At 38.0% G+C, this 26,774-nt stretch overlaps 1 protein-coding gene across 14 annotated transcripts in view; it reads right to left on the reverse strand.

The window, feature by feature from the left end:
* rimbp2b (RIMS binding protein 2b) overlaps nucleotides 1-26,774 on the reverse strand; it is a 123,103-nt gene that overhangs the window by 7,059 nt on the left and 89,270 nt on the right. For 5 of the 14 annotated variants that reach the window (XM_073867709.1, XM_073867708.1, XM_073867707.1 and 2 more), the window contains 9 exons: nucleotides 25,048-25,199; nucleotides 22,625-23,278; nucleotides 22,255-22,404; nucleotides 21,624-21,779; nucleotides 13,839-13,953; nucleotides 6,529-6,695; nucleotides 6,089-6,257; nucleotides 4,144-4,247; nucleotides 1,776-1,847 (listed from right to left, as the gene is read on the reverse strand). In XM_073867709.1, coding sequence (XP_073723810.1) covers nucleotides 1,776-1,847; nucleotides 4,144-4,247; nucleotides 6,089-6,257; nucleotides 6,529-6,695; nucleotides 13,839-13,953; nucleotides 21,624-21,779; nucleotides 22,255-22,404; nucleotides 22,625-23,278; nucleotides 25,048-25,199 — 1,739 coding nt within the window. Of the gene's footprint in view, nucleotides 1-1,775; nucleotides 1,848-2,895; nucleotides 2,929-4,143; nucleotides 4,248-5,781; nucleotides 5,845-6,088; nucleotides 6,258-6,528; nucleotides 6,696-13,253; nucleotides 13,368-13,838; nucleotides 13,954-18,202; nucleotides 18,974-21,623; nucleotides 21,780-22,254; nucleotides 22,405-22,624; nucleotides 23,279-25,047; nucleotides 25,200-26,774 lie in introns of all 14 variants that reach the window. The other 9 variants (XM_073867705.1, XM_073867706.1, XM_055169161.2 and 6 more) reach the window with 4 other exon arrangements.

Genomic DNA, 26,774 nt, shown 5'->3' on the forward strand with positions numbered 1-26,774 from the left:
AGGCACACCCGGTCTGGGTTCACTTTAAAGGGCCGGTGTGTAGATTTGTAGCAGCATCTAGTGGTGAATTGCAACCAATGGCTCAGTCCTCAGCTCACCCCTTCCTTTCGAAGCGCATAGTGAAACTACGGCTACTGTAGAAACATGCCGGCATGAAATGACGACTTCCATATAAGGGGACCCGTGTTGTACAGTGAGGAAGTATTTGAACACCCTGCTATTTTGCAAGTTCTCCCACTTAGAAATCATGGAGGGGTCTGAAATGTTCATCGTAGGTGCATGTCCACTGTGAGAGACATAATCTAAAAAAAATCCAGAAATCACAATATATGATTTTTTAACTATTTATTCGTATGATACATCTGCAAAAAAGTATTTGAACACCTGTCTATCAGCTAGAATTCTGACCCTCACAGACCTGTTAGTCTGCCTTTAAAATGTCCACCTCCACTCCATTTATTATCCTAAATTAGATGCACTTGTTTGAGGTTGTTAGCTGCATAAAGACACCTGTCCACCCCATACAATCAGTAAGAAGAATCCAACTACTAACATGACCAAGACCAAAAAGCTGTCCAAAGACACTAGAGACAAAATTGTACACCTCTGAGTAGTCCTAGACGCGACTTGAGGCGGCGCGTCCGGTGTGTGACCCCCTATTGAGTGAGCTGATTGTTATAAGGCCAGGTCTGGAGGCTGAAAAGGGCTATGGGGAAATTGCCAAGCAGCTTGGTGAAAAAAGGTCCACTGTTGGAGCAATCATTAGAAAATGGAAGAAGCTAAACATGACTGTCAATCTCCCTCGGACTGGGGCTTCATGCAAGATCTCACCTTGTGGGGTCTCAATGATCATAAGAAAGGTGAGAAATCAGCCCAGAACTACACGGAAGGAGCTGGTCAATGACCTGAAAAGAGCTGGGACCACCATTTCCAAGGTTACTGTTGGTAATGCACTAACATGTCATGGTTTAAAGTCATGCATGGCACGGAAGGTTCCCCTGCTTAAACCAGCACATGTCCAGGCCCATCTTAAGTTTGCCAATGACCATTTGGATGATCCAGAGGAGTCATGGGAGAAAGTCATTGGGTCAGATGAGACCACAATAGAACTTTTTCGTCATAATTCCAGTAAACCTGTTTAAAGGAAGAAGAATGATGAGTACCATCCCAAGAACACCATCCCTACTGTGAAGCATGGGGGTGGTAGCATCATGCTTTGGGAGTGTTTTTCTGCACATGAGACAGGGTGACTGCACTGTATTAAGGAGAGGATGACCGGAAACGTTTGACCTCTGTAATTGCAAACCAAGGCTACTGTACCAAATATTAATATTGACTTTCTCAGGTGTAAAATGCTTATTTGCAGCTGTATCATACAAATAAATTGTTTTAAAAAATCATACATTGTGATTTCTGGATTTGTTTTAGATTATGTCTCTCACAGTGGACATGCACATACGATGACAATTTCAGACCCCTCCATGATTTCTAAGTGGGAGAACTTGAAATATAGCAGGGTGTTCAAATACTTATTTTCCTCACTGTATGTAGATAAAAATGGCTCATTATAAAGTAATAAAAATTAATTATGTAAGGTCTAAATACACCACTGAAAATATAGTTATGTATATTGCGTTTCTGTCAAGCGATCCTTCTAAAAGTTACACAATGTATCTTTAAGGCTTAAATCTGCAACAAGCGCTGTTTCAAAATGACAAAACGTCAGACAACGTAAACACATCTGAGCAATAAAATTGTGTGAATTATGTACTTACATAATAAAAGCCATCTTCATCAATTTCCCCAAACACTGTGATGACATCACCAGCGCAGAACGTCAGCTCAGCCTAAAGAACAGAAAAGTCAAACTTTTGTTTTGGACCAATTTTGTTCAACACAACATCACAGAGCTACATTAAATACACAGCAACTTATTTATTACTCTCAAAGATCAACCAGTCCATCTGCCTGTTTGTGCACCCATATATCTGTCTATATCAATTTGTGTCCCTGCCTGTGCAAACCCAGCTAAAATATTTTACTGTTTTTTTCTACATAAAATCATAATGTAAAGAATATCCAGTAAAAATATAACCTTGATCTTGAATATTGACCGAGTAAGGTCATGTCAAATATTGAAATCAATTAAACTTTATTAGACTTCGAGACTCTAGCCTGGATTTAACAGACAGGGTCACATATTTACTATTGGACTTCTTTCCTTGACAAAATCTTTTTAAAACCAACAAAAGATTTCTATAACATGAACAAATAATTTGAATTAAATACACTGTACCTTTTCTTATTACCCTGAAAAGGCGTGTAACTTTTTTTTTGTTCAGGTTAAAACAACACACACCAAACATGTCAAGTACAAACACAGATCAACCAACACTGGGCGAGACTGAGCTGTGTCCCCTCAGTCCAACAACACCAAAACAGACACACAAAGATCTCAGTTTCACAAATAACCATTCCCTATTCCTTCAACAGGAACTCACCCACTTACAGCACTTAACACAACAGACCGTCATAAAGCCTTCATAAATGCATTATAATGATTCATAATATCAGAAACACGCATGCACATTTTAATTCATTTAAATGCAGATTTTATTCACTATAGCAAGACAATAATGCTAGCATCAGGAAATATAAACCTTCCTGTATCGCTGTTTCTAAAAGAATCATTAACCATTTGGCAAATTATGAAGGCTGTAAAGAAACATTTACTATGAAATGCATAAGCAAATCACGTGCATTTAGAGTTTTTGGAAATGCACAGACGGTATACAGGTGCTGACATAGTGCAGTGAGCTCACTCAGTAGGAAATAGAGCGTCATTTGGCACAAACCCAGTGAGTTTAGACTCACTATCCCTTGATACACACTCACCTCCTCACTCTGTAAGTTGCCCTCATAGCGGGCCTGTGTGTTAGCGGCAATGCAAAGGTGACAGTAAGTGACAGTCGGGTGGAAAAGACTTGAAATGCTAATTATGATATTATCTAATTCATTACTAATCAGAATTATCTGAGTTAACCTGCATGACAAATCCTGTTTGTTGGGCATTACTGCTAAGACATTTCACCTAGTAATTTAGTAGTTTTAATATTATTTTTATTAAAAAACGTGTGAACCAATGCAAAGCAACAAGACAAGTATGGTTTATGAATACCAAATGCAGCTGTTTGGCATCTTTTGTATAATATGGCATGCAAAAGGCAGTAATATTTTTGTAGGCTACTGTAAAAACACACATTTCTGCAAAATAGCCCAAGTTTATTCCAACAAACTGCACTATTAAAATGACTACAACAGTTGAGCATGCTGTAATGTAGAGACTGTATAATAACAGTAATGAAGTTTAAAATTAAAGCAAAAACAGAAATTTGATCGGTCAATGCACATGTCTAATATCGTAAGGCAAATTTGTACCTCTTTGTTAACCGACTGTTCAAGCTTTTTAAAGTTATAAAATGCACTAACAGGCTTTTTGCTTAGATGTTCACAAGTTCACAAGAGTTATCTCGTCAATTAAGAGAAAACGTTTCCCTGCCAATGACGCTTCCCTGACGAGTTTTTTCTGTAATCTATAATTTCACTATTATCCACTAGGTGGCGCTGTTACCCAATTTATAAAACACTGAAGCATCAGCTAATTCTACAATATTGTAAACTCAGTGTATGTTTTGATCTTCGTTCTGAATATAATCTCTAACAAAAGTCCTTTACAAAAATGCAATTATTTCAGCTTTTTGCTCAAAATTTGGTATTTTTGAAAAAAAAAAACTATCCATATTTGAAAGGTTATGAACAGAGAACAAATGTTTTTTGTTTGTTTAAAAGCAGGGGGTCTGTTCAGAAAGGCATTTTTCTATTCAGCATGTTCACAAAATGCTGGTGGGCAACTTAAAAAAAAAAAGTTCTACCACCTTTAAAGCTAAATACTTTTAATGCACAGACAACTGAAAGTAAGCTTTTCTTAATTCTTCACCACGCAAACCACATAAGAACCAGACTCATAACTAGACTGATTTGGTGGGCGATTAGTATTGTCAGGCAATCAGGTAAGCTAGTTCACTTTAAAAGCTTCTGAAACCAAATGCAAGAAAGCTAATATAAGATCGACTCAATCAGTACCTCCACATCTACGTTTGGAGAGCTCTCTCTGGGGTCATAGTCATATAGGGCCACCATCCTCCGCGTCGACACCTGGTGCTGTCTTCCACTCCTCTTGTTCCTCTCTGAGAAGTTACACAATCAAGAAAAAAGTATGATAAATCCTGGAATATTTTCAGGAAAAGCAGATAAGAAAAATTCTAAAACAGAACCTTCACAAAAACTAATTTCATGTTCATTTTATGGAATTGCATGCTGTGATGACATGGTGGTCCCAATATGTTTTTTTTATTCTTAACACCATTCCAGCATCTATGGCTAAATATATGGTGAGAACTATTCATACACAAGCTGATCTACAGTATACGAGTGGGGGCCGTGAGATGTGTCAGGGGGCCCCAGTTTTATGACATTTTATAAAATACATTAATTTATCATAAATTCTAGAGACTAACCAACAGCACTACATATTATAATTTAAAGGGGATAGAGAATGAAAAACCATTTTTACCTTGTCTTTGTTGAATAATGGTAGTCTACCCACATTCACAAACATACAAAAAGTGCTAAACATGCTAAACATCTCAGTCTCATAGAAATTCCTCTTTTAGAAATGTCAGCCAGAAAACAGCCCAATCTGAAAAACTGATGCTTATGACATCACAGGCATCTAACTGCCCCTCCACTTTAAAATAATTGGCTACATTTTTTGAGTGGCAGCAAAGTCAGCCAATCAGTAATGAGATTGCAAGTTAAGCCAGTAGGGGGAGCCAAATAGGTGCAAAACCACTTGTTTAAAATCCCCCACCCTAATAAAGCTATCTGATAGAGGTTTTTAGGAAGCTTCTAAGGCATTACAGACCCAAACAAAAAAATTTTGTCCACATGTCACATCACAGAACAAGGATAAATACTCCGTTCAATCATTCTATGTCACCTTTAATATTTTTTGTTTAATTCAACTTTTAAGTTTTACAATGTTTCATGTCATACATTTTCTTTGGGCACAAAGGGATGAACCGTACACAAGAGGGCCCCAAGCCGAAAAAGTTTGAGAACAACTGATCTATGCACACGTTGGGGCAATTTATAAGTTCCAATTTACCTAACCTGGTTATTTTACCAGAAGTAAACCCACCCTGACACAGGGAGAGCATGCAAACATGCAGAACACTCCACCTGACCTAGCAGGGGTTCAATCCAGGGACCTTTTTGCTTTGGGGCAACAGTGATACCCACTAAGCCACCCCAAATATTACATTTAATGCTAAATTGTAATATTTATAGTGCATTTTTATGCAGACCCCCGGCTTTGGATTGCGGTCCACAGGGGGTCCCTAAACTCCACTTTGAGAACCCCTGCTGTAAACAGTTATCAATGATTAACTAAATACAATGCGTCATAGCAAACGCAAATAAATGTATAGAATGAACCATAAGTAATGTATGCTATGCCAACACAAATGCATGCTTCCATTAAAACAAAAAGATGCACATAACAAAATACATATACACTACTATACAATTCTGTAATTTAATGAATTAAAAAGTGATAAAATACTAAAGAAGGAGACTTCAGAGGTGAGCTTTAAAAAGCCAGATCTGAAAAAAATTGAATAAAATAAGTGATGAAGAAACTTAAACTGAAGGGCCACAAACCTCTCTTGGATTTCCGTGACCTGCGGTTAATTAAACGGCCATCTTTGAACCTATTACAGTTTACTTCAAAGGAGGAAGTAGAAAGAAAGAGCAAGAAGAAAGAATAAAGGCAAGGAATGCAGAGACTTTAAACAGGCTATATTACGAAAGTATGAAATACTATCAAATAGAAATGAAGAGTTCACTGGCTAACACCAAATTCATCTAAAGCTAATCAGAAACGATGAAAGATAACAAGAAGAGGGAAAATGAAGTACAGTGGCAAGAAGACAGCACAAGAAACCATAAAAAAAAAATCCGTTTATACCTAATTTCTCAATAGGGGTGTTGAGAGGAAGAAACCCCTGTTTGAGAAGCTGGTCGATCATTTCATCATCGTCAGTCTGGATCTCTGAGACCATGTTACAGGGAATGAGCCCCCTTCGGCCACAGATCTCCGCCCGATAAAATCCATCCGTGTCCTTCTCTCCAAACACCTGCACAACACAGGGTCGGGTAAATGTGGTTTGGAAACACTTCCTTTATATTAGGTGTCTTTAACCATTATGTACATTACCTAAGAAAATGTGACCCTGCCTGAAATCCTGGCTAAAGTCTCATAATCTAATTAAAATAAGTTCAATTAACCACTATAGTCTTAATCTTTGACATTGTTCATTACTTACAACATTATGTATGATGATTTTTAAATGTGCAAATATATACAATGTCCCTACACTAAAAAGTAATTGTCTGTTGAGATCTAACCTTTATGACCTGGCCCTCTTTAAAGGGAAGCTCCTCCAAAGCAGCATCAGGGTTGGGAGACATCGACAGGGGGTCATAGTCAAACATCGCCACAAATAATCGCGGCAGGTCCTCTCGCTCTGACTCGTAGTAATCTGGAGACCTCCGTCCTCGTCCTCCATATCCATCTGCAAAGAGGAGAGGGCAACTTCTGCTACACATAGAACTCAAAGGACAGATATATTACAACCCCAGCCATACTTTAACCTTTCTGTCTGCAAGATCATTAGTATTTCTAAAAAAAATTATTATTTCATTCCGTTGCCGCTCTGACAGCTAGACTTAAAACTTATATATGGTTACATTGCTTTGTTCTTTAAAGAGGCAAAAGATAGACAGTAACATCATAAACTGATTAAAATGCTCATCATACCTGATGAAAAAGTCACACCTTATCTTACAATCATCATAATATGAAAGTAAAATCACCAGTATGGTAATAAAAGGGTATTTAAAACAGAAGAATGTAAGAAGAATCGTCATGCTTGAAAGTAATTGTAAAGGGTAAAAATATTGCACCTTGCACAGACATGCAGCAACTTACTAGTTTTTTTAAATGATCCACTATCAAAAAGCTACTGTAAACAGTCCATTATTAATATGAAATTAAATTTTGTTTTAACTAGTTTTCCACTAGCGCAACAGGGAAAGTGTTTGAATTTACTCAAGACATTTAACAGGGTATAGGGGGTATGCACATGACGTCACCCTCTGCGAGAGGGACTGCAGTTATGCCCACTGAGTGGCAAAAGACTTTTGAGTACAGCGTTGTCACGGTCTTGTCAGACATCTGTGCTAGATGTAGGTCTGAGTGCATCTGACAGGACCGTGGCAGTATTACGTTCTGTGTGGGGGCATGTGGAATCACATTGTGTGTGTGGCTTCCACATGTTCCCGGTGTCTTGTTGCTGTCGTGATCTTGCCAGACCTTAGTATAGGTTCAGGTCTATGTTAGAGGGCAAGACCATGGCAGCATTGTGTGTACGTGGGAACACGTGTGCTTCACATCATGTATGTGTGACACGTGTTCCCAGTGTTTTGTGGCTGTCATGGTCTTGCCTGACTTTGGTTATAGTCCAGGTCGGATGTTGGCAAGATTATGGCAGCATTGTGTTTATGTGGGAACACGTGTGTTTTCACATCATGTATGTGTAACACGTGTTCCCAGTGTCTTGTCACTTTTACCTTACTCCCTTATGTACTCGTGTCTTAAGTGATTAATTATGTTCACCTGTTCCCCATTGATGTGCTGTCTATTTAATGCCCTCGTGTTCTCTGTGTGGTGTGCGTGCGTTGTCGTAGTTCAGTGTTGTGAAGATCTCTGTGTTCATGTGCTTCGTGTGTTTTGAGATCTGTTCCTGTTTTCCCGTGTTTAGTTTGTGTTTCATCACAGTGTTTAAGTTTATCTTCTGTTTTACCCCCACGTGGGTATTTCTGTTATTTTTTGTAAATAAATTCATAGTTATATTTTCTTACATCTCTTGCGTTTGGGTTCTCCTTTTGTTTTCCACTTTTCGGTTAAAACCGATCGTGACAAGCGTGACATCGGCAAAAAACACGGTGAAAACGCGTTGAAATGGGAAAAAGCTGTTGTGCGATAGACTGTACTAACAGATTAACAAGAATTTGGAGTTATCGTTTTCCAGACTGGCAAAAAACACAGAAAGAAGAAGTAAATAGATCGTTCATTCCAACGTCCACAGACCACAGGTGGGTTGACAAATTGCTAGTGTCACTATCAAGCAGAGGTTTTACTTTCTACTTAAACTTATTTTTTCAAGTATTTGTATTTTATCCGCGTTTTTCTTTGGAAAACGTACATTCCAAAGCATATTATCATAATTTTTACTCTATTACATTTTCATAAATAATACGTTTTTGTTTTACATTTAATATTTAAGTACATCAACATACTTTTACTCAAGTAAAAGTACACAATTTTAATGTAATCAGGTATTAAATAAATTTTAAATTGCAATATTAAAGAATACACAGTGATTCTATGCTTTAGAATGTAGTGAAGTAATGTTTTTCCCAAGACGAACACCCTAATAAAGCACAGATGCTCGGAAAATGTAACTAATGTAAGTAAGTTTTGTCCACCTCTGCTATCAAGTCCAACTTAATTTAATTTAAGCTGATAATAGTCAGTTTTACTGGCATTTTCGCAGCAGCCGCTATGAAAACCAGCCATTCACGTTTGCCACTCAACAGGGCGAGTTCCAGCGTGGTCATGTGGAAAAGTGACGTCAATGCATACCCTCTATTGTGAGGAGGACTAATTTCTTGCGCATCTCAACTAAAGCCTCCGTTGCTAATTCCAAAACAACATTTTAAAACGAGGGAGGAAGAGACTGTAGCACTACTCACCCACACGCACATTGCTTTTGATGTAAACTGTTTGCACTTGTAATTGGTAACAATGTGAAAAAGTTGCCCAATCAATATTTATATGTACATTTTTCACTTCAGTATTAATGTATAATTTGTTCTAGTTTTATATGACCAGGAATCAAGCAAAAATCTGTGTTTATTTACTGTACTCATTTTCTTTTCTTTTGAATTATTTATTCATTATGCATTTATTTCGCTACCGTGATTGCAGTTAAACTTGGTGCGCAGTGATAAAGAACTGTAATGCGATCAACGGACCTGTAACTTAATAGGTGTGCATTTACTGAAAAATAATGCACCCGACAGTCTCGTGGTATGATGTTAAATATATACTTACCCTATAAGCACTATAATACACTACAGGTCTCTTTGGATAAAAGCATCTTCCAAATGCAATAAATATAACTGTAAACTCCACCAGCCCATAGAACCACACTTTCGTGAAGATAAAATGTTCTGGTAACAATACTGTAAATTATATTTAAGCCGTTACCTTCCTCTTGAAGTTGAAAATGTTTTTGGAAGAGAATTTATGTATACAATACTGTATAGACCATTTCAAATGATGTAAACCAGTGGTTCTCAAACTGGGGTCCGGGGCCCCCAGGGGGGCCGCGAGATGGTGCCAGGGGGACCCCAGTTTTATGACATTTTACAAAATACATTCATTTATCATGAATTCTGTGTAATTAAACCTAAAAAAATAAGGCTACTAACCAACAGCACTACTTTGTATAACTTAATATGTTTTATTTAATTAAAATGTTACATTTTAGAACAGTTTTTGTCATAAATTTTCTTTTGGGGGGCGCGAAGGAACGCACTGTACACAAGGGGGGGCCGTCCGCGGAAAATGTTTGAGAACCACTGATGTAACAACCCTATATCACGCAAATACGTGACTATTTCACGTATGGACCAACGTGAAAATGTCACGTTTTGCCGTGTTTGAACGTGAGCATGTCACGTTTTCTGTTTGTGTCACTTGGACCAACGTGAAAATGTCACGTTTTGCCGTGTTTGAACGTGAGCATGTCACGTTTTCTGTTTGTGTCACTTGGACCAACGTGAAAATGTCACGTTTTGCCGGGTTTGAACGTGAGCATGTCACGTTTTCTGTTTGTGTCACTTTCATGTTTTGGTTACTCAACTTTTTTGTCCTATTTTCAAACCATTTTCGCTTCGGTTTAGGGTTAGATTTGGTGCTTGTGTTATATGTCACTTTAAGTATTTGTCACTTTAAGTATTGGTTTATAAAAAAAAAGATACAAGACTTATTCTTTTATATTTTCTAATCTTTAACCAATTGTCGCCTGACGTTGGGATTAGAGTTTGTTTAGGTAAGGATGTCATTTTATGTAAATCTAACCCTAAACCGAAGCGACAATGGTAAGAAATTAGGACAAAAAAGTTGAGTAACCAAAACGTGAAAGTGACACAAACAGAAAACGTGACATGCTCACGTTCAAACACGGCAAAACGTGACATTTTCACATTGGTCCAAATGTGAAATAGTCACGTATTTGCGTGATATTGGGTTAGATGTAAACAACACTGGTCCAGAAACACTTCCTGTTACAGTTTGTGACAGTTTTTTTTTTATTTTTACATATATCATTATCTTTAAGATGTTTGTTTAACTTCAGTTAATTCAGGTTCATATGTTCTGCTGGTTTATTTTATCCCAACGTTTATCTAGTGTTAAAAAACTGAAACAGGAAGTGCTTCTGGACCAGTGTTGTTTACATCTTTTGAAATGGTCTATATATTTTTGCCAAGGAGACAAAGACATTTTTCTTTGAAACGGCAGACATAGAGATTTCAACAACATAGATTGTTTATATTACATCCACTGACCCTCACTTTATTTGGTGAAATATAAATATATGCTATAGGTTTATGTTAATTTGACTTGTTTTAGGTTTGTAAATGTTTGAAAAGCTATGATACAACATATACTTTATCCTCTAAAGAGTTAACTGGAAAGTATAAGGCAGCAATAAATAAATGCTGTAAACAAAATGTATTACTTTGCTCTCTGTAAGTCTGTACCAATTGCCAGGAAGCTTAAATAATCATTTTCAAGATGACTACTGTAAAAAGTGGATCATCCCACTAACTGAAAATGAATATGGAGCTGAGAAACATGCACTGTATAAATGAGATGATTGTGTGTAAAACATTACAACATGGGAAAAACAATGAGGAAAGCAATGGGGAGTGAGGGTGTCATCACAAGCAATGTCTGTCTGGTGTTTTTACGCCACACGATATGCACACAGGGACTGGAACTAAAATGCTTATGACCTAATCTTCATTATCTATAACTAAAATAAAAGACTATTGGGAAAAAATGTGTACAAATAAATCCAAACAAATACTGTAAAAGCAAGTGATTTAGATCATAATTTGCCTCTAGTGATTGTTCAGTAAATAAATATTGCTTGCTTAAAGCGAAAACAAACATTCATGGATTTCATTTAAAAAGTAGGAGGTTAGACTGAAAATACAGTGGTCCCAAAAAATATCTGTGGGGGAAATTACTCTATACAGGCAAACATACATTTAAACATTTTTCACAAACAAATACATAAAGGGTGGGGGATGTGTACAACTGTGTGATTGACAGCTATCTGAGATTTGATCTGATTGGAGGTGAAGATATCCTTTGCTTTTGACTGCTATAAAGGTTACTATAGTTATTTAATCCAGTGACATCATTAATTCATGTTAAAATAATTCATAATGCAATAACTAATGTTTATAAATACGACACATACGACTTTACAAATGTATCTTAAAGGGATAGTTCACCCAAAAATGAAAATTCTGTCATCATTTACAGATCCCCAATGACTTCCATAGTATCCACCTGTTTCTTGATATAAATGTGGGCGCCGCCATCTTTGAGCTTTCCTGTTTATGACTTCCGGTGAGCCACTAAAGCTAATGGTAGTCTATTGCGAAACACAAGTGTGCCGTTTTGACTGGCTGTTTATTATGAAAACCGACATAATTTGTGCATTTAGGGGTTGCCATAATAGCTAATACAAACGCAGTAAATCTCTACAAAACATTTGTTTTAACCATAATACATGCACAAAAACTGAATGTGTATGTGGCACGCATGCATTCATGATCTGTATTTACAAATCCATCCAGTAAAACCTTTAGCCAGTAAACAATAAATACAATAATTGTTTAAAAACAGCTAATATTATGCTAATAAAAATATGCCGATTTAGCTGATTTATTTATTCTGCTACAATATATTATTACAAAAATGCAATTACAGTACAGAATATATATGACATAATCTGCTTAATTAATGTTTATAATAGTTCGTAATGTGTTTGCGCGTACTTTTGTTATGTTTTAAATGAAAAAGCAAATACTTTAAAAAGTTAGCAAAACATTTTATAAGCTCATGTCTCCACCTAGTGCGTAAGAGGTGATGTAATAATATTTTCATAAAACGAAAACAATATTCAATACATGTAGTAGTTTAATATGTTTATTATGGTTTGTTCAAATAACTTACAATGTGTTGAATGAGAAAGATACTGCTGACTGTGTCGGAAAGCATGAAGCTCGACGTGTTGCCATAAACAAGTCCATTAAAAGGTTAAAAACACGAAGTTTTCGTAAATTCCACATACAAACTCTCAACCTACTTTCCCATTGTAAAGATACTGGTATGTCTCTGTGCTTTTATATTTGCGCATTGAAGACCCGTCACCATCCTCACACTGGTTCATACATGGCAGGTGTAGTAAATATTAACTGTTTAAATCATGTTTTATGCGTGCTCCCACTACACTGTTTTCTACCGGCTGGATATTAAACTGGAAGTCTTACACAGGAAGGGAAATACGTCACATCACTTACTTCCGCGTTCGAGAAAAAGGTGGATACTTTTTCCTACTGTGGAAGTCAATGGGGCTACTGATTTGGTTACAAAGATATTCCTTTGCGTTTATCAGAACAAAAAATATATATATACAAGTTTGTAACAACATGACAGAGAGTAAATGATGACATTATTTTCATTTTTGGGTGACCTTAAATTATCCAAAACTTTTTGGGGCCACTGTAGTTCAATAAATGTATCTCATCCTGACTGTCCTTCTACCCAATATGTCTTCATTTTAGGCAGCTTCTGTTCTGTTTTCCTGTTTTTTGTCATGATTCGTGAATATACTCCTGCAATAGTCTACTATATACAGTATCAGGTCTAATTCTTTTGGTAGCGTTTTGTCATTTTCTTTTTATGGAGGAGCCACGCCACATACCATATCGGTCCTGTGTTCGCTGTGGGGGCCATTTCTTGCGGTGGCCTACACTGGAATAGTAAACATCGTCCTTAGATGAGAAGTTCCCCTCACTGTTATTCTCCATCGTGATCTCTATGGAAACACCAATGATTTTTAGTATTCCAGCCACATCCTCTCTCTAGTACCCAGTCGTGAGTTGTGGATCGTGACACATTTGCAAACGCTCTCTAGAAACGTTTTAGGATCAGGAGTGCCATTCTAACCCACTGCAGGCACAAGATGGCATACTGATCTTAGAACAAAGCCAGCTGATATGTTTATGATTGCTTATGGCAGAGTTGCTTCGGCATAAAACAGCAATGATTAAAATAATGATGAATTTATAGGTGATGGTGCGTACCATTCATTTGCATCAATCAGTTAAGTAAATTCTTCCTGCATTTTTATTTGTGAATATCTAAAGCTATACGAATGCAGTAGACTTGACTCAATCAAAAGCATTTGTAGGAAAAACGAGAGAAGGGAAAAATTGAGGTAAGACAATAGGTGTGTTTCAGACTGAGGATAGTAGGTAGAGCCCAAACATCACGTGACCGCACTAACCGATCGAAGGAACGTTGATGGGTCTTCTCTGAGGGGGTGGGCAGCCGCGACTCGTCCTACGGCCAGAATGGTCCAGGCGATCCGACCTTCCTGTTGAGGGAGAGTTCCCTAAAATCTTCAAAAGCAAACAACGAAATGTTAATCAAAACCAGTGCTTCCTCAAAGAATGGATATCCTATTGAAGAAAGATTCCCCTCTACCCCCAAATGAAAAATGTTTGTACTTTCTTAATTTTCTAGTCCCAGGTGAAAATCAAAACAAGGAGGATGAACCCGCCAAAACATTTAACATAAACAATCAAAACAAACTCTGACAACAACATGAGCAGGGTTTTGGCAGAAATCAGATGCTTAGCTAAAGACCATTTTGGTTTTTGTTCTGCTCCTGATCAGTTGGCAAAGTCTGAAAGAGTTTTGAACGGTGTTTGTGTGCAGAGTACAGTTGTGAGCGGAGTGGGAGTGGAGCGGTGTGATTTTGCCTGGAGCTAGGAGCGGATATTTTGTGGTTTTCTCTCACTCCATCAAGAGCACAACTCATGTTAACAGCCCAAAATGCAACCATGGGAATAAATCTCTAAAATTAGGGCGGCAATTTACAATAGCACATTTTGAAAGGGACACAAATAATACAGACAAAATTTGACTTGTAAGGATATGTGTACACAAATACAAAACATGTATACTCCTAATAGTGTATTTATTTTACACTGAATGCATCTTTTGAACAGATATTTGAAAAATTATTTTTGGGTGTTAATTTGGTGCACTTATTATAGAGTGAACATGAAGTGAGGAGTTAGTGTGGAGGGAGCGGGAAATGGTTAACCCGGAGTGAAGCGGACTAGTTATAAAAAGCTTTGAGCACTCCACTCACATACTCTGTTTGTGTGCTATAATGAGCTTTAGAAAGATTTCTGAATCACAGCTGCATACTTGACTGTGGTCTGGGCTACACACTTGATTTAAAGGGATAGTTCATCCAAAAATGAAAATTCTGTCATCATTTGACTCTTGTGTTGTTTGAAACTTTACTGCAAAAAATAACTTTCTCACTTAGTATTTTTGTCTTGTTTTAAGAACAAATATCTGAAAATTAATCAAGATGCATTATCTTGATGAGCAAAATTACCTAAGAAAATAAGTTTAGTTTTTAGAAAAAAATGTCACATTTAAATCAAATTTAATTACATTTGAAGAGTTTCGTTGCAAAACGAGATAACCACCGTTTTTTTAAATGTTCAGAAATCTCGTTTTTTGGTTGTGCATTCCAATTAATTTCAATGCAACTGCAGTTGGTTTGTTTTGATTTAAACCTTCATAACTTAAAAAATACAGCTAAGTAGCTCCATAAAACAAAATAATAACATGATAACATAATAATAAACATGTTTTGACAAAAATGTTAAAAAATGGATTTATCTCGTTTTGCAACGAAACTCTTCATTTGTGCTTAAAGGGACAATAAGTAGGATTTACCCCCATCTAGTGGTAAAATTGAATTTTGCATTCAAACGAATGGTGCTCTCTAGCGCCTCGCTTTTCCAAATGCGTGTTGCAACTACGGTAGCCGTTATGTACTCACTGATCTCCTAGTCCGTTTCAGCTAGTTCACGTGTTCTGAATGAAAGCGCATTGTGGAAACGCGTTGGTAGGCTAGTGATATTTGTCCCTCTCTGCTATTACTGTTTATTAATACAGCGGACCGACATGGAAGCCTTTTAGGATTTACCCGTTCAATGTAAGTAAAGAGAAGACATTTTAAGCTTACACAGAAAAGTCAGATCACTGGCAGAGGTCATTTGACACCAACGAGGACATATTTATGAATAAAGACATTGATTTTGATTAATAAAACACTTAAAACCCTACTTACTGTCCCTTTAAAGCAGAATTGAACCCTAGACATTCTAGCCTGTTATCACAAGAAACTTATTTCTATTTTACTTGCGAAAAAAATTATTTTCACGATTTCGATAAATTAGGTTGATAGTGCACAGCAAAAAATTATTTAAGAAAAAATGTTCTTAGTATTTTTGTCTTGTTTTCAGTAAAAATAAAAAAAATTCATAAAACAAGCAAAAAAATCTGCCAATGGGGTGAAAAATTTGCTTACCCCAGATTTTTTTGCTTGTTTTGTGCACAAAATCACTTAAATTTGATATTTTGGTCTAAAAACTAGAATTATTTTCTTGGGTTTTTTCTTGAAAATCACTTTTTGCAGTGTGTGTTAAAGCAAATTTTTTGTAACGGCCTTTCTTTGACTCATTTAACCAGAATGAACTGCGCGAAAATTAGTCATTAGCTCCACCCACTAACCACTGATCGATGCAGCCTTCAGCTTCTTTTACCACTCAACCTGCTCTCAAAGTCAACTGACGAACCCAACCAAAAAGTAACTCTGCTTTTACCATCCCTGAAGGGGAAATCACCAAAACCCTTGATAAAAGATGACTAGAACCTGTGCAGTATGTGGATGTAAGGACAACAAATTCAGGCCACCGGGAGTTCGTTTTTATTGTTTAACTAAACGCGACCCTCAGTTGACACACCACTAACAGATTACTTGAGAATATGCAGCCAGCACTTTCGCTAGGAGGACTTCGATTACTGTTTCTCAGCCCAGTTTTCTCAGGTAATGTAAAATGGTCAAAATATCTAAAACATCATTTGGCTTAGTTGTTGCTTATTTTGTGTAACTACGGTAAGCATACTACGTAATAGGGCTGCGCGATTAATCGCATGTGATTGTCACGTGCATCTCGTCAGTAAAGCCGGTTCCTTGATTAGTAATAAATCGCCATCAGCTGCTTTCAGATAGAGCGGCATTTACTACAAAGAGTCGTAGTTCACTGACAAGAGGGGAAATATCGCAGTCTTAATCGCAGGCGATTCATTATGAATGCAATTTCCCCTCTTGTCAGTGAACTACGGCCTATTACGTAGAAAGTTATTATCATGTTATTATTATGAACACAAGCAAAGCAAGCTAACGTTAGCTTATCCTGTGCAGCTGTCAATCAAAGGACAATATCATCTACTGTCAATCATCTCGCCCCAAGACCCGCCCCCATTTAGAACGTTCAGAATATGTAGTTGTGCATTTTTCTTCCGGTTATTTAATGACGCGTCAAATCACCATTACTGTAGCTTTAATTTTTTTATGTGGAGTTAGGACATTTGATGGCAACTACATATATGTAATGAAATAAAGTGTTGGAGCATAATGTTGTTTTACGGTGGAGTTCCGCTTTAAAACAAGCAAAATAATCTGCAATGGGATAAGAAAAAAAATCTTGAATTAAGTTTACTTTTTTCTTAAACACTAAATTCAAGAACACATTTCTTACCTCATTGGCAGATTTTTGGCTTGTTTTAAGCACTTAGAGTTGAATTTTGCTCATTAAGAAAATACATCTTGATTAACAAATTTTTGTATATTTGTACTGAAAACAAGACTAAAATACTTAGTAAGAAAGTCATTTTTGCAGTGTTGTATGACTTCCTTTCATATGTGAAATGTAAAATTTCTCTTTTTGTGGTCCACAGAAGAAAGAAAGTGAGAGTCAGGTGGGTGCGTAAGTGATAGAATTGACATTTTGGGTAAAGTTACCCTTTATGCATGCTCAAATAAAACTGTTTAAGGATACTGCACAGATTTGTAAACAAATCCGTATAACATTAGTAGTTTGGGCTATAACCACCACATGCATTGAAGTAAACATACTGATTCACCTGCAATATTCAGAATAGGGGCTGATGGGTAAAGGTTTTTCAGTAACTAATGTGTACATTTTTCATTTGGTCCCAAGCAATACTAAATATTCGAATACATTGTTGATATTAGTAACTTCAAAAAACATCCTAAATGAGTATTACTAGAGGTTCTTTCACTCCTTAATCTTTTAAAAGTATATCAAATATGTAAAGTTATTTGTGGGCTGTAACATAAGCAATAGTGTCATTTGATTTGAGAAACGTCAGAAACAAGAAACACTCAGAAATGGCCTTTAGGTAATAAAAAAAAATCGACACATTCAAACAATTTTTACTCGACACTCTAGGAATCAAACAAAGTCACATGATATCTAAAACAAATCGCATAGCTAACACACAACCCGCCCCAAAATAAACAAACAATAGTAGTATCAAACTTCTAAACAAAACAATACCACAATAAATTTAAGCAACATCTAGCGAAAAACAGAAAACAATAAAGCAAAACAAAATTAAACAAACAAACAAATGAGAGGCTGGGTAAAACAACATCAACAAAAGAATGGCTGTATCGCTTGCCGATGGGAACATAAAGCAGTTGGTAGATGAGAAGAGGGCGGAATGATGACAGGAGGGGAAGGAGACACACACCAGGGGTTCATCCATTGCCCTGTTGAGCCTGGCAACAGAGTAGGCCCTAATGTCTCTGTGATAGGTCCTGCCAACCTCGCTTAGCCTGCCCTCGCTCCGGAACCTGCGCTGAGGATGGTGATGATGTGGATAATAGTGGTAATGATGGTACGACTCCCGCATGCTCCTCGGCTCCGGAACGACATCCAGGAAGTCCTCCTCCACGCCAGACTGTCGAGTCAGGGTCCTTTTCCTGAAGGCGGCCACAGCGCGTCGCTCCGCCGGCCCCTCGCTGTGGATGATCCGCATGTTGGGGCCAGAGCCCACACGCAGCGAGCTGCCTCCCGTGTACGAATGGTACCCGGACCGGTATCCGAGTGAGCCCTCCTCCTCGCTACCGCAGTCTAATCCGCTGTCCGGACTCTTGGAGGTTTGCCTGCTACTACTGCTGCTCCAGCACGGACCTCCAGGAGACCTCTCATCTATGGAGGTGTAACGCGGAGAGGAGCGTTGCCTCTGCAGCCTCCGGGAGCATTTGGTAGGCGAGAGCTGGTTCGGCTGCCGAGGGTCCTGACGATAAGGCCGGGGGCTCATGCACGGAGTGCCCGGACGGGCTTCCTCGAAACGCAGACGCTGACCCATGACTTCCACCCCGGTGTCTGGATCCTCCTCTGCCACCTCCGGGATGCTATGGAGACGCTTGTGGGAGCGCAAGGAGCGCTGTCGTACCACCTCTCGCTGGAGGTCCCAATTGTCCCGTTCCACAGCAAGGTCCTGACGCCTGTAATACGCCTTTTAGAGGCCAGATCGACGAGCCAAAGTTTCAGTTAGATTCAGATGTTTTTCGGTAAGGTAAAATCGGGATTGTTTTTGTTTGATGGTGTTAGAACAGGCAGAGAAGATAAAACAGTGCGTAAATAGAGAACAAAATGGGAAAAGAAAGACAAAATTAAGACAGAATTAGTTATCGGAGGTCATGGACGAATGCAGGGCATGCAATCTCATTCCGTGATGGACATGACATGCAACAGAAGGGAATCTGTTGAAGGAAGACGTCAGGAAATGCAAACCATACAGAAAATGGGAATTGGAAAATATCACATACAGTATGCAGGGATAAATAAGACCATCCACTGACAAAGCACAATCCAACAAAAATCTCGAGATGAGATTCGTCAAACACAGAACATTAATAAATCAATAACAGGCGATCGAAGGAACAAGACTAAAGAATCTTAGGACTATATTACTAGTGAAAAAACAAACAAACAAACATAAACAACATGGAGAATTGTCAAAAATGTGTAATAGTGGGCCAGTAACCTGAAATAAAAAAATACTGTTAAAAGATGTTTTACTAACAATTTGATTTGTGAAAATGTCTACATTTTCTGTATCAGTAACTTTACTGGATGACTAAAAAATACTTTTTTGTTGTTTTTTTTGTGTGTGTGTGTGTGTGTGTGTGTGTGTGTGTGTGTGTGTGTGTGTGTGTGTGTGTGTGTGTGTGTGTGTGTGTGTGTGTGTGTTTTTTTTTGCTTTGCTTTAAAATAAAATTGGAAGTTGACAGTGGTGGAAACATCTAACACGTATATCTGAATTGTAGCACACTTAAACTAAACAAATATAAATAAATGAATAAATAAACAGATGCATAATAGTCTATAGAATGCGTTTCATACCACAATTCCAATGTCCGCTCAGGTCTCCAAATTCCAAAAAAAGATAATTCCAAACAAAAATGACAAAAACTGAAATACAACATATCATTTATTGCCCATATATTCATATATACATTGGTGTATTTTTTGCAACCCTGCATTATATTGTATTATATTTGTTTATAAGTCATAAATATGTATTTCAAAAGAAATTTGCAAGTTATAACAACAATAGACAATTTCATGAAGAGACAGATATTTACAAAATTGAAAATTACACTGAGAAAAGCAAAATTTAACAAAAGTGTAACTATGAGACGAACATAACCAAAAGTGAATAACTGGTTCATTTAAGCAACCATTACTTAAATGAGATTCCCAAAATGCCCTCGGAATGATATGTGCATTTTAGCTGATGTACAGTTTCAACATGTCTAGCTTATATTAATACAAATACATCAAATCATGGTGTAAATAATCCATAAGGTACACTTCAGGCACAGCAAACAAATTCACAACGTACATATCTGCGATTATCATATGCAATTAATCTGTACTTATATAGGATCTACTAAATAATCCTTTCGATCCTGTCTGTAAACACAGTAAACTCTGAAAATAACAAGCCTTAAATCTACTAAAACACTCACGAGTAATCCAGACCTAATTCTACTAGATACAAAAGTAAAGTGATGCAGTAACTAAAACCGAATAACACAGGTTGCATAATAAAGAGCATGAAAGCATATCAGATCTTCTCATGCGATGCATTTGCAGCCTTACGTTAAGCCATTCAGATGTATTGCGCTTTGTATGTTTGGACAGGCTTATTTAAAGCTAGCTAAATGATTGATTGATGTGGAAGTCTGGTAGGGCAAAGCCACCCACCTTTAGGACCCAGGAGAGACTGAGGATGGGGTGACCTGTTAAGTTCCTGCCACTAAACTCAACTTAGTCAACTATAAACTCAACTATCCTGAAATCCCAATCTCTAACTTTAATATCTGAATATATATACATATATATATATATATATATATATATATATATATATATATATATATATATATATATATATATATATATATATATATATATATATATATATATATATATATATATATATATATATATATATATATATATATATATATATATATACATATACATATACATATATATTGTATCCATAATATGTATTTTCAGTTTACTCAACCTCATGCTATTTCACAGTTAGATAATATATCAGTCTGATTTCTACTGTAAATGACCCATTCAAACATGTTTTATGAATTGAATAAACTGATTCATTTAAAATAATTTTAAACAAGCAGAGCTTCAGCTGTATAGTTTTTCAGTAAATAACTAGCTCAATTTTGCCTGTATCCTGTGTCAGAACATTTGTGTGAGTCTTTCGGATCAATATATATATATATATATATTTCTGATAATTTAGTAGTGCTTACATTTTTTTAAAGATTGAATTCTTTAAAACGTTTATTTTCTGTCCCCCCAAAACAGGGATATTGGGTTGAAACTGCACGAGGCTGAGCAAACAATGACAGCGTTTTTATTTAATTATGGATCTTCTCCCTAAACTGATATTGTAACTTTAAAGCAGATTCCTGTCTGTGTGTGTATATCTAGTAATAACACCTCCTCTGAGGAGCCCTACAGACCACGGCATACTCCATCCCCCTGCGTCTGTCCCAGCCTCTAGCCTGTGGCCCTGTTGCCCACGCCCAAGACAGACGGCGGCCCGTAGGGTGTCTGTTCCATACCTTAAGCGAGTTGTGCGAGTTAATGCTGCGCCGTCGTCCTTCTTCCAACTGCATCTCTGAGTACAGCTCCTCCTCGTCCTCCTCCATGATGTCAGACAGATCTGAGCCTCGACTGCTCTCTGTGTAGTAATCTTCACTGTGACTGTAGTGAGGATGCTGAGAAAGAGATATTAATGATTAAATGATGAGAAACCAGTAAAAAAGCCAAAACTAAGGACAAAGAAAAAAACCGTGGCCCTTAAAAGTGTGTGGATACATAAAAAATGCAATTGTGTCATTGCATTAGATTACAAAACATCAAAACAAGACTTATTTTATATAAAGGTAGCACTTTGCAAGCAAAACATTTGATAAAAATTGACAATTTCGAAACTAAGTATACACAGTTGGGATGAACTTGAAATTGAGGTAAACCAACTTCATAAATCCAGTAAAGATAACCTTGGGACTAGTTGAAAAACTGCAGAAATTGCTAGAAAGGGCCATGTGGCAAGGAAATCCCATTAAATGGATCTTTACACCGCTGGGTTCTGTCCTGGGCCCCATAAATTTCTAGCAATGGCATTGAGTGTATGTAAGGTCACGAGGAACTGGAAGAGCATTTGAAATAACTGCTGGTCTTTATACTCACGTGTCTGCCCAGCTCTGAGCCTCTGAGAAATTCATCCACAGAAGCTCCTCTTCGCCGAATGTGGGGGGAGTCGTAGCCGTCTTCTTCCTCATCGGAGTTTAATGAGTGCATAACATTACCCCTATCACTAAAGATGTTCCTCCTCTCCACCTGAAATGGATCACAACTATTATGTATAGTAATGAATCAATGTTTTGTTCAATCATGAGTCTCAGCTATCTCTAAATACAGTATATGCATAATATTTTGCAGTGCAGCTCTCAAAATATGTTAACATCTTTAACTTCGCCATCTCACTCTTCGTGAAACCAATGTCATACTGACTGCGTTGCCTTCCAGGTTTAACTTTCTGTGCTTTCCCTTGACTCACCCTGTTTGGGGGGTTCCTCTGTGCCGCTTGTCGGGCCATTGCACGAGCCACTGTGTTAGGAATGGGCGCTCCCTGAGGTTGCGGCAATATCCTCTGAGGGGAGGGGGAGCGTCTACCCTCTATGTGAGGGGGCTCCAGCGTGTGCCCCGGGTGAGATTGGGACGGTAACGGTGATGGGGCCCGGGGATGTGGCTCCCAGGGCTGTCCCAGTCGCCTGCCCATATCTGGATCTTTGGCATGTGGGTCTCTGGCACTTGGTAGAAGTTTGGGTTTAGACATGGGGTAAGAGGAAGGCGAGGGGTGGATGTGATGCTGTGGTTGGGGGTGAGGGGGCAGGGGTTGAGGGTGTGGCGGTTGGGGTGGCGGGACACAATGAGGTTGTAAGTGTGGCTGCGGGTGGGTTGTGGGGTAGGCCTGCGGGTAAGGGGGTGGGTGTGTTTGAGAATGAGGCTGGGGGTGAGGTGGAGGATGAGACTGAAGGTGCGAATGGGAATGAGGCACCAGGAAGTTGTGTGGAATGACGGCCACGGGAGAGTCCTGAGACTCGCCTTGTGCTGATATTGTCCTCACGATGACCTCCCGCGCTTCCAGACACTGGATACGGTTCAGTTCCACCGTAACAAAATCTGCTGTGGGGTACATTATCTCTGCTATCTATAAAAACAAACCGACAAGAAAAAACAAATACAGCATGAATAAATGTTTCTTTGCAGGCCTTAACAACGGAGATGTTTTTGTGTGTTTGAGACAAATATTTACATGTGCCCAATTTAGCTTTTTCATTTTTAATAATAGCTGGAAAATCGTACAACTATACTTTAATTCACATGTAAATACATAAACAATCTTTGGCTGGATAACAATTACATTTTGGCAGATGCTTTTATCCAAAGCGACTTTCCGTGCATTCAAGTTATACATTTGATCAGCACGTGTGTTCCCTGGAAATCAAACCCTTGACCTTTTGCATCAATTGAGCTACATGAACATGCCATTTCAACTAGTTATATTCAAGACCATAACTAGTCATTATCACAATTTTATAACACGTTTATGCATTGGACAGCTAGATAACATTACCTTAGGTAAATATTTAAATTTGCAGAATAAAAAAAGAGTTCACATACAACATAAAAGATTAAATCATAGCTGTCAATTAGGGTCTCTCACACCGGCCCTGGACTCCCGGATCACCCTTATTCTTGAGCTTTGCTTTGTTTGACATTTCAGAAATATACATGTGATAAACAAGTATGGATAATAAAAGTATATACGTATAATAAGAGTTTTGACGAAAGTGGTACTTAATTGTATTTAAAATAGGCTAATATCATCTGAAAATATGTTTTGTGAGATCCTCCAAGTGCCTTATATAAACCCCTTCATTACATAACACTACACACTGGGACATTTGCTGGCCAATGACACAAGTGGTCATGAGATGGCGCCAGTGAGTAGAATTAAATAACTGTATTTCAGATACCTGGAGAACACATCAATATGTATGAAAGAGCAACTCTGATCTCCAGTAACTGATCCTGGGCCTGTTAACAGGTTAAAGGATTTGTCAATTTTCTAACAAAAAAAAAAAAAAATCCAGATAATTTACTTACCACCATGTCATCCAAAATGTTGATGTCTTTCTTTGTTCAGTCTAGATGCAATGATGTTTTTTGAGGAAAACATTTCTGGATGTTTCTCATTTTAATGGATTTTAATGGAACCCAACATGTAACAGATTTAATGCACATTTGCGGACCATTTAAACAATAAACTGACACAAAGACATTAATTAGTGTCATTCCACATACAACAACGTCGGAACGGTCCTCTTTCTACACACTTGTAAACACCGGGGCGTAGTTTCGCATACGTCATCTGTGACCTCTTGACGTGATAATGTATTGCGTGAGGTCGCGCGTCATAGGACTTGAGATAGACGAGAGGTTGTGGTTTAAAAGTGCATATTTTTTATTTTTCTTGTCAAAAATGACAAACGTTTCGCTAGATAAGACCATTATGCCTTGTTTGGGAACGTTTAGAGTCCTTTGAAACTGCAAGTTTAAACTGCATTAAAACTGTTACGTGTTGGGGTCCATTAAAGTCCATTAAAATGAGAAAAATCCTGGAATGTTTTCCTCAAAAAACATAATTTCTTCTCGACTGAACAAAGAAAGACATCAACATTTTGGATGACATGGTGTTGAGTAAATTATCTAGATTTTTTTTAAAGAAAATTGACTAATCCTTTGATGGCTTTGTTGGGGTGACAGATTTGGAATCATTTTATTTCTCAGATATTGCTAACTACTGAGTTCTGAAGTGAAGTTTTAGAAATATATTTTTTTAAACATTAAATGCTCATGTGTGACTTTTTTAATTACAATAGACAGATGTTATAGTGGATAACCATATCGCCTCACCTTTTGACCTTTAGTGCAGACTATGTATCCTAAAACGCTGGCTCCATTGGAGGTGCCAGTAGGTGTAAGAGCAGGGGGCTTCCATCGAATCTGTAAGACTCCGGGAGTCTGTGCCAACTGAACCTGCACTTCCTGAGGAGGTAACGGAGGACCTGCGAAAATACATAGGATGCATACAAAAAGAGTTACTTACTATATGCTACATAGTATTGTGCACCATGTTTCTGAATCTGTATTTACGTTTCTGGTTGGCCCTGACATGCATTTAGCCATCACATGTATGCCTGTGTAGAAAACATGATGCATGTGTATTGGGCGTGTTATTGTGTGGGAGTGAGTGTGTGCACATTACACAGCTGAAAAGGCCGCCAGCTGGCCACAGACTTTCACACAGTATTCGCTTATGTCAGCACACTCATTTTATGTGGGCTGATTTGTCTTAATCATACACGTTAAACGTGGCAGCCGGTAATAGATCCGCAGAACCTACAACACACGTGTACTTATCATCACAGCTGTTTAGTTTGAAGTAAATGAAGAAAAATGGAGAACAAACCCTTTATTTAACAGTAAAAATGCATTATTATAAAATTACTAATGTCTTTGAATTGCACTTGAGATGTAACATCAATGTTTTAATCCTACAAGATCCAGAATCAGATGACAATCTTTCACTATTAAACAAGTAATTGAGATAAGCTATCCTGGCATACTTCCAAAGAGCAAGAAGTATCGACACAGGTTTGATTTTCCTCTGCTCCTTATGGTTCACACTAATCCACACTGATCGCTCCTCTGACCCCGGGATGACGGATCATCGTGAGGAGAGATTAATCGATGCCACCCCTGACTGATCGGACTGAGGGCACTGCCCGGCCCAAAGATGTCATGAACATAACCGGGATCACGTAATTTGCGAGGTTGATCCGGAGAAACAAAATCAATGCTTTGTAATTGAAAACCGCTCGAAGGCTGTCTGTAACCAATCAGGCTTTCATCCGCCAGCGTCATGTAATGCAAGGCTCCTTTGCTATCCCACAGGCAGGTTTACACCGTTTAGAGGACCACTCCTGCCGGGGAGAATGTGGCACGTGGTAGACTACGCTGAAAGTTCATTTATCACCAGACGTCAAGATGTCCTGAGGTATGCACTCCACTGTGTGGAAATTCAATAATCTGCAAGAGGAGCCGTTCCATCATCCGCGGCCTTACGTTAATGAATGCTCCATATCAATTAACGCATCAATTAAACACAATTACCGAGATGGGCACCTACTCTTTCGTTTAAACTTGGAATGCTTTCAGTTTTAGGAATAGGTTCATGGGGTTTGGTAGGGGGAAATGTAGCACATGGGAGGTGATGGTACTTGTGTATTTTTCCTTCAAGGTTGGGTAAACACAGTTGCTGATGGCGCTGCTGTTATATTGATCACCGGCTACCGTAAGTTAGATTGATATTCGCACACATTTCTTAACCCTTTAACTTCTTCTCAACCAAATGGTTAAGCACATTTTAGCCTTACACTACTCAGGGTACCTTTTAAAGTATTTCTATTTCATTAACAGCTCAGACAAAATCATAACTGGCTCTGGTTTGGGGGGGTAGTGCCCCCCTGGCCCCCCAAACTCCACCTACGGTAATGTCCTTTATCAATTTAAGCATTTTTTATCCTATTACCATGTAAAGTGTGACTATCACAGCTGAAAGCCACAGCACCGCAGGGGCC

The sequence above is a fragment of the Misgurnus anguillicaudatus genome, chromosome 5, assembly GCF_027580225.2.
Source record: "Misgurnus anguillicaudatus chromosome 5, ASM2758022v2, whole genome shotgun sequence".
Taxonomy (NCBI): domain Eukaryota; kingdom Metazoa; phylum Chordata; class Actinopteri; order Cypriniformes; family Cobitidae; genus Misgurnus; species Misgurnus anguillicaudatus.